The 9,204-nt window shown below is 42.5% G+C and overlaps 1 protein-coding gene across 2 annotated transcripts in view; it reads left to right on the forward strand.

The window, feature by feature from the left end:
- Positions 1 to 8,183, forward strand: part of PRIMA1 (proline rich membrane anchor 1) — a 55,264-nt gene extending 47,081 nt beyond the window's left edge. Inside the window, exon 4 of one of the 2 annotated variants that reach the window (XM_075753672.1) lies at positions 591 to 727. In XM_075753672.1, coding sequence (XP_075609787.1) covers positions 591 to 606 — 16 coding nt within the window. In that variant the 3' untranslated portion in view covers positions 607 to 727. Of the gene's footprint in view, positions 1 to 590; positions 728 to 3,735 lie in introns of those variants that run through there. The other variant, XM_075753671.1, reaches the window with a different exon arrangement.
- The last annotated feature ends 1,021 nt before the right edge of the window (positions 8,184 to 9,204 follow it).

Genomic DNA, 9,204 nt, shown 5'->3' on the forward strand with positions numbered 1-9,204 from the left:
TAAACTCTGTTGCATTTTAGTCTTCTGGACAAAACTTCTCCCCATTTCTAGGTGGTCTTCTTCTCCTCAAAGGTTCAATAAGCCTATAAGTAACAAGGCATAATAACGTCCTGATAAAATGAACAGTCTGCTCAGCTTTTGCTTGATTTTGTCTGAAAAGTCATATATAGAGATTTTCTTAAGTGTGTACAAGTGAGACACGAGGTGAAGCACTCCCCTAGTACTCTACCGCACAACTGCCTTATAGACAGTAGGTCTATGCCAAATTTACACCAGTAGCCATAGCTGGCAGAGATGGTTTTGTCAAATATGCCAACTGAGTTTTGTGACTAGACATGATCAAGGGCCAAAAACTGTGTCTCCTCTAAGAAATTTTCAAGACAGAACATACAAATTATGTTTGACTGTGCATCGTTAACATTGACCTTTACACAGGACTCTGCAGAGAACTGGTACAAGCCAATATGACAAACCAATATGAATTTCTTTGATAAATAAGATTTAGAATGTGATCAGAACATCATCTGAAATTGAAGCTTGACATGTGAAATACACTATTAAATGGCTCTTTGATGCTTTCTTGATTTTAGGACTCATGCAAATTAATGCATGCGTGGCGGAGAGGTCATTACGGACCCTGATGCGTCATTTCAGGCGTGTACTAAGCTGTACAGAGTTGCATGTACCTTTCATTCACAGATGTTTGGCATGAAGAGTGCATCAATTTGTTTGCTAAACATCAAAGCACAATGTGTAGCAAATCATACTGTAAAGCAATGCAAACCATTTGTTAGCAAACAGCCCGTTTCGCCTGCCGCCAAGTGAGTATGTCACGGATACGAACAGTTCCCTCTTCATTCCCTCACTAATTTGAAACATCACTTTCACCAATGAAGAGCAATCCTGGAAAGGAAATGCCTAAATAAATACACACATATGTATTTATGTGGCATAAATACAGGGCCACAGCACTTCAGCTGAAAGGGGGCTTGGAGTATTACACATAGGAAGATCATGCATAACCTAGCTTATCAGGCAGAAAATAGGATAAAAGGAATCCCCTTGGTGCGTAAGAGGAAAACTTGCATGTTTGGATCTCAACAGCGTATGAAATTTGAAGTAAAAAAGAGCTAGTGACACGCAGAGCTAGTGGCACAAAAAGAACTAGTGCCCTAATGCAAAAGGGCAGTTGAAAAATCGCAACAGGGCAAAATGACTTTGCATATCGAAATACATAGGTCAATTTTAGTCTGTCAAGACAGTCATTTAAATGGTGTAACTGAGGCAAGTTTGACTCTGAATCCACGACCCCAAATCCATGCCTGACATGCATTTGGAAAGAAATCGAGTGAAGGAGTTAAACAGAGCATTCTCCAAGCCTGAACATTTATGTCTGCCATAAAAAATAAATAAATAAATAGATAAATAAAAAAATAAATAAATGCCTCAAATAGCCATTTCATGGAGATCCAAGGAAGTAGTTGCTCTGTTTTGCTAGCATTAACCCTACACAGTTGATAAGGCAGAAGCAGAACCCTGATAAAATCTCCATTCCACTATTTGTAGGCTCTGAAAAAATACACTTCCCATGCATGCTAGTGCCAGTGGTGTAACATCACCGACAACCTCTCCAGCAGTGTCTCCAGAGAGGTCTCGCCATCAGAGGAGAGTTTCCAAACCTCCCAGGTCTGTGCTGGGAGCCTGGCCTGGGGAGTGGAAAGAGCAAACCGCTGCTCTCGGGAAGAGAAACCAAAGCAAAGCAAAGGGAGACGAAAGAAAAAAGAGTTTCAGGAGGACTGAAGAAGTTGGTCTTGAAATCACTTCTAGAAAAAAGAAAAATGTAGATAAAAATGAAAGGAAGACATTTTTTAAAGAAGAGAAAGGCTAGACAGGGAAAGAAAATGGAACTGGAGAGGTGCAGAAACACATAAGAGACCTAAATAAAGAAAGAAGGGGTGATGAGGAGACAAACAGCAAGTAGAAGTGGCCAAAATGTCTTCATTTTTTGACTATTCATAGAGCTGACTGTCAGGGTTGGAACTGGGGAGGCAGCGGGTAGGGAGGAGGAAAAAAAAGGAATTTTTGAAAGCAGCAGAGAAGTTTAGACAACCACACCATTTTTCCTGCCCAGGAAAAAATTAGAGACGTATAGCCATCAGATTTTCCATTCCTCTTGTCAGAGATGTGGCAGGGTGGATGGGTGCTTTACAATGTCACGGAAGACAGAGCCGCAGAAGCTCGTGTCAGATACAGACAGGCACGGCATGCTAATGGCTGAAAAAGGGTTCAACAAAGCTCGTAGTCTCCCCTTCCCTTCCATTTCTGTTCTCTAACAGCTGGAATCGCGGCTCATATTAACAAGCCTTAACTCTTACCAGCTAAAGAGCAGCTCACAATCAGAAGTGAGATTTTCTTTGAGATTACAAGCAAAACAAATTTATCTTCCTGTAATAATGCTCCATAAATCTTTCACTAATACTTTGCTGAAATTCAATGTCATTAACTATTTTTTATTAATTGTTGTTTGTTCTGTTAAATGAGGTCAAGAACAGCGCAGACTGTTGTATTACATTTGTTTATCTGGTCCTCTTTTTGCTCTTAGAAGCACCTTAAACCCAAAGTATTAATGTGTGAAATATACCTGTGTGGAAAGCACAAAGCTTTTTCCTCCTGCTGTGTGCACAGCTTGAGCTTTAAATACATGTCACATCGCTTTTGAGGAGAGAAGTTGTGGGAGAAACACATGATGTAACATGGTCTGTTACAGGACTTACGCTCAGGTCTCCCTTCTGAGTCACTTTAAAATCCCAAATAAGATTTTGTTCTGTGATGTGCAGACGCTTGTTAGATTTCTGCACTTGCCAGGCATTTCCTGAATTGCCTCACAATTAGCACTAGTGGTCCTGGCCTGTGTTACCAAATGGTGCCAGTGGCCACCAAACAAAATAAAAAGGGGATGCTTCAGTGATTGCTGCTGGGGCACTGGTAGATCACAGCAGGCACTATGTTTCAGTCACTAACTCAGACACCTAGAACATGGACATCTGTGTCAGGGCTCGTAAACTAGCCTTCCTTCACAGACAATGCAGAGAAACACAAATGCCTTGGGCACAAAGCATCTGACTTATTTCAGGTATCCACTTTAAGCTGTTCTGAACTGTGTTTTAAAAGTACCTGTTTCTCTCCATTGACTGTGAATGTAGTCTGGGGTGGTCACCACAGATGTACATATCTAAACTGGTCAGACTCCTCTCCAAACATGATGACTGGTGAGCCAGTTGGGTCCTCAGTGGACACGACTGGCCATCATCGCAGTTTGAATGATGTTGCACTTCAGAAAGAAAGGCCCAGGACTACCCCAAGGCAGAGCCTGACCCAGCGCCCAAGCATCCATTCCAGGCACGAAGGTGGTGGTGGAGGCCTCTCCTTCCAGCAGCCTTTGGCTTATGCAAAATACACACCTTATGTAAAATACACAGGATAGCACAGGGGGACTGACAGCCCATCAACAGGGCTTAGGACTAGACCCTTCATCTTCCAGGTGGATCATGAGGCTTGACAAAACTCGTAGTTTGACCTGTGTTCACAAAGGGAAAATACAGGGGAAAAGTTCAGTGTTGTGATGCACCTTACATGTCCTTGCTTTCAAACTGTATTCACAAAGAAGATGTTTATCTCTGTCCTTTCTTCTCCCCCCACCCTGCCTGTACATTGCTGAACCTGGGATCACCCAAGGAAACCAATGAGAAAAGAAGAGAACGGAACCAGTCGGGCTGAATATGCAATGACCTCCTCCCAAAACAACAAAACAGTTGATAACAATGCGGTCGTATAATCCTCAAAACCCCGCCGAGGCGCAGGAGGTGGTAAACTTTCAAAGCACACACACAGAGTATGCAAGGTGGGTGAAATAAGGCAACGAAAGGAGCTCTGTGGCCAAGGACTTCATTTCAGAAATAATGCACGCATCAGTGATTCAGAAGAGAAAGCAGGCTGCTCTTCAGGCTTGCCACTTCTCCAAGGGAGGATAAACTCACCCACCCGGGCTGCCCGGAGAAAAGGCCTCACAAAGGCATAAGCATTGTATGCTGCATCTCATGAAAGCGATGTCGTGATGCCTCCTGCTTCTTCTTCTTCCTCTCTTCCCCCCTTACTTTTCAGTTTGAATTGAGTGTCCACAAACAGCTGCTTAAATAGGATCTTTTGAGGAGAAGGTGATCTGCCACAGTGGCAGCAGCTGATTATAAGTGGGTTTGAAGGTCACGGCTGGGAGCACCTACATGCTTCTCCAGCCCGTGCAGTTTTGTATGCTTATCCTTCATTCTTATCATTCATATTATTTCATTATTAAAAAGGGAAAAAAGGTTTCTGTTAAGCCATCAAGCAACCAAAAATTGCATGAATTTGTGACTTAACCCAGGAAATTCATCTGCAGTCTGGTGACTATGCAATTTCCATGGCTGAAGACTTTTCAGGCAAAAGAAATCAAAATGTCAGATTTTAGCAATTAGCATTGCTATTGAAAGAGAAATATTATTAAGAGGTGCTTTGAACATTATTACTTCATAATCGGCCTCCTTTTTTGCATCACACTTTACCTTTTAATCTTTAAAAAGTTCTTCCTTTGTGTAATTCTACATGTTTCTCTGCATTTGCATCACACTGGTTCTCCTGGGAAACCCCTACCGGAAAGACGTTGTTTACATCTTGGCGTGAGTATTTGGGCGGGATTGTGTTGAAAGGACTAGCAGCCCTTTGAAGTCCTCTTCTTTCACTGATTAGTGTTGTTTCCTGAAAATGTCGAGTCTCCTGAACTGACCCACCAAGGACATTGTAGGTCTGGCATGGAGGACCACTTTTGAGGGTCTGGTAAGCTGGTTATGACCACATTAATTCAGTCTCTGCCTCTCCTGGGCAAAGACTGCCAATCGTGCCAAATTCAGCATAATAGCTTGGTGTTGTACCTTCTGTGGCGTGGATTGCAGACTACTTAAAGCAAAGCCGAATCCACCCAAATTCATTTCACGTAGGATCTCAGGTTAGACTCAGTAAGTAACCCTTAGGATAAAGGTGATGAGATTAGCCGAGATGCTGGTCCTTCCCCACCACCTGAAAACTTTCCTTTGTGTCGCACCTCCACGTGTATGTCTCCATGTACCTCTGCGCTGAAAGTAGTGATGCAGTGAAAGATGCATTTCCACCCTGGCTTCTTGTCTGGACGTCAAGCTTCGATACCACTCGGTCTCCGTGTCTGTGAGTAACTCCCAGGTGCCGACCCAGTCTCACTCTGGGACGTGGCTGCGCCCCCGGCCGTCGCATCCCTCGGTACTCCAACACACCGATGCTTTCAGTTTTATATAAGGATGTGCCTGAACTGCAGAAATCAGACCTTGATTTTGAACGCATTCCTGTCTGCAGTTGGTCTATTGCCAGGATGTAGAATTTGGGCTGATGGTAGAGGAAGACGACGTTCTGCAGACCTTCCCCGAAAAAGCTCCGGGACGTTCAAATCAGCAGTTTCAGCTCAGGCCCATCTCTAGTTTTCTATTACCTATTGAACAATAGGGTGTATGTAAATATAAGTATCTTTTCAATGATAAAATGAAATGCTGCTATATACTGCTGTTGAGGAATTTATGGAGTTATTAATTTAGCTTTTTAGCCTGTCATTACTATGTAGAGGTTTAGCTACATAAAATTATTTTTTAAAGGCTAGACTTTCTTGAGAAGTGAATGCAATTACAAAAGTGAAAGGGAATAAGTAACCCTTTGCCCAAGAGTACGATCATTCCTTGCCATATTCATGTTGTGTGCTTGCACAAGACACAGTGATATGTTCTTAGATCCAAAGTGGGATTAAAACGGCAGAATTTACACTTTGAGTCTAGTATCCCAAATGTTGATTGCCTAAAGCACTTAGCCCCTAAATACTATAATAAAAATGTTGCAAGTATATTTCTAGAATATTTTTTAAGCTATAACATTTATTTTGATGTAGTTAACTATGTTTGCCTTTCTTTTTTTACTCCAATTGTTTCTGCCAAAGTGTGGCATAGTTTGAATCTGGTTGCATGTTTAGCTGAGAGTATAAAGTATGAATGCAGATGAGTTTAGCATGATACGGGCTCAGGATTAGCACTTTCTCCTAAAGGTTGTTGATTTTATTTATTTCCTAATACAGCTTTAAAGGCATGTTCTGTAAAGCCAAAATCACAAAAGGGATTTGTAGCTCATTATGTCCATCCAAATCTGTCTGGTTTTGCAAGAAAAAGTCTAAAGAGATGGTCACAGGACACTGTCTGCTTTTCAGTGATGTCAGTGGTAAAACTCTCTCTTCTCACTGAGAGAAAACCCTGGTTCGTGACATAACCCACAAGCAAACCCACCCCGGGCCCCCTGAGGTCTCCTCAGTGGAACATAAGCATTAAAAACTTCATGGAGAGCGGGGAGGCAGGACACTTCAAGGAGCAGCATGCAGGGACTGGGATCGACTCTGCCACTGATCTGCTGTTTACTAGCAAGTAATTTTGCTTCTGTGCCTCAATTTACCCACCTGTATAATCAAGTTAAAAATACTTACCAGCTCTGTGGCAGCATTTTCAGAGATATAGAGGTATTTGCCTAAGCAGATTTACACTATCATTATATCCAACATGCTGTTATTGAATAAACGCATTTGGGCACATCATCGCCATAATATTCATAAACAAACATTCCCCAGTGTGCTTTTTTAGTCCGTTGGCCACGGAAGAGCAGCAGCAGGCAGGCTGAGAGCTGCTCCTCTGCTTGTCCAGAGCCTTTGCTCTCAGCACTCGCACAGCTCCATGGCGGGGAGAGACGGGAAATCCTGCACCGGGTAATTTTGCCTTGAGATTCCTGCCTACGTACAGCTGACTATATTGCACCAAAATCTAAGGTGATCTTCAGAAAGGCGCTTGGAAAAGTATACTGGATGCAGATGTAAGTCTTCAGAAAAGAGGCTAGAAAGGCAGTATCACCAAGGAAAGATTTTTAAAGTTTGCTGATGTGGTTTAACACTCTACAGACTACTTGCAAAGCTTTTATAAAAGAGGCTTCTGTGTTTCCTTATTGTACTATAATTAAATACAAAGGGAAAGGAACAGGCTTGATGGATAAGGGCTTCACTAAGCAGTGACCCTGGATCTGGGGAACTGGTAATCCAAAATACAGCTTTACAAGCATTTTGAGTTTATTTTTAGCCAGCAAAAGATCAGGCTAGAAAGGTCCTGCATAGCTCCATTGACAAAATAGCCAGATCCCCAGCAGATGAAAAGGTGGCCAGTTTCTACGCAGAAATTAACTGCTCTGCTCTGACCCCTCCTGACCACCACCAGACTCAGAAAACTGCTGTGTTCAGTCTGAGGAGGGGCATCAACTCAAAATTTCTTCTCAAGGATCACCACTAGCAGGCACAAGCAGGGAATGCACTTTAAGGGCCTGAGCTGCAAAGTGTTGAGTTTCCTCAGTCCTCAGCAGCGCCAGGAAGGTGGAGCTGAAGCCCCAGCCTTGCCGCCCTTCCTGGCTCAGACCCGACACAGCGGTTGTGACCAGGAAAGCATCTCTACCTTGGATAGATGCTGCAAAAACAGACATGGAAGGAAAAAGGAGAGTTCTACTAAGTATAAGATATAAATATATTGATATATATCTATACAGAGACCTAATTGTCCAGTCTTGCATGCCATATGGTCACAGCATGTGAAGCGAGTGTGGGCCTCCTGCTCCAACCAGGTCATGACCATAGATGCTGCCAAGCAATGGAGAATCAGGCCTATGGTAGATATGTATTTATAATACTCCCTGCACTTGTACAAACAAAAATATATTATTTTAAACTGCAAAATAGTGTGTTTAAATCAATGCATGAATGTAAATATTCTAAGATCTGCCTTCTTGACTGTGTACCACATGTACAGATGAAAACAAATATTGTTTATAGGGAATCTGTATCAGTGGTTAAATGACTAAAGAGAAAAAATATCAGAATTAATGTTGTCATGTTTCTCAAACAAGCCATTAATGTATATTTAGTATTTAAGGATATTGCTCAATAAATATGTTCCGTACCAAAAACTGTGTTGCATATACAGATTGTGCAGTACCCTATTTTAAAAAGGCACCATAATTAATTTTTATTTTAAATAAAAATGTACTTGTAAAAATTTTCCTGTGTCCTGTTAGTTATGTAGCTGAGAACAGACTCTACATGTTGAACAGAAATGCTGAAGGGAGGAATGGCTGCAGTGCCTCTTCAGGCACTCCTCTTACTGCCCAAATTAACCCTGCTTGCTTGAACACTTTCTGTTCGGTTTTGGAGAAGCTCATGGCTGCTGCTCACACCTGTGTCTGGCTGGGTTCTGGGTCTGTCGCCTAACGCTGCAGTTTTAGTCCCAGATATGTGCACTGCTGGGGCTTCATAAACAAAGGAATTACACTTGTACATTCCTGCTGCCCCCCAACGCTCAAGAAACCCATTCTCTTTATGCCGAAGGTGCTGCATGTTTCCCTAACAACATACTCTATTTTTAGAGTGATTTATTTATCTTTCACATAATACTCTGTACCTTTGTTTATTTTGGTGCAAGAGATAATGTTCACCATTTTATATTCTAACCCACTGTGTGGACTTACCCTACCTTTTCTGTACAAGAACAAAAGCAAATTACAGACCTGTCCTTCAGCAGATCAGCACAGACCTACAGTTGCTAAACCTGGATCCTTTGGGCAGGATTCCCCCCTCACAGTTTTATGCCTTTACCAGACGGGGGTGAAGAGCACAGTCTGTGTGAGGTCCTCTGAAGCCAAGGGGCCATCACAGCCTGAACCCCCCTTCACACTGGGGCTTTTCCCTCCCCAGCCACAGAAGGAGCCTAAAGTAACTCCCCAGGGACTGCCAGGTGCCTAAGGGAGGTCTGCTGAATACTAGCCGGGGGTGGGAGGACTGTATTTTAAAATGGGGAGGCATCTTGGTTGCATTTAATTCCTAAGACAGTAGTCCCTAACAGTTTTCATTGGTTCCTTGGGAACGATTTCATATCCCAGTTTAAAGAAGCCCTTAAATAGGACAGACCAACACGAATGCAAAGTGGTCAGGTGGCAGATTAATGAATTACAGCAATAACCATTATGCCACATATTATGCTATCCAGCAGACTTAAATATCAGACATGCTTTGCAAAAGAA

Source organism: Balearica regulorum, chromosome 5, assembly GCF_011004875.1.
Source record: "Balearica regulorum gibbericeps isolate bBalReg1 chromosome 5, bBalReg1.pri, whole genome shotgun sequence".
Taxonomy (NCBI): Eukaryota; Metazoa; Chordata; class Aves; order Gruiformes; family Gruidae; genus Balearica; species Balearica regulorum.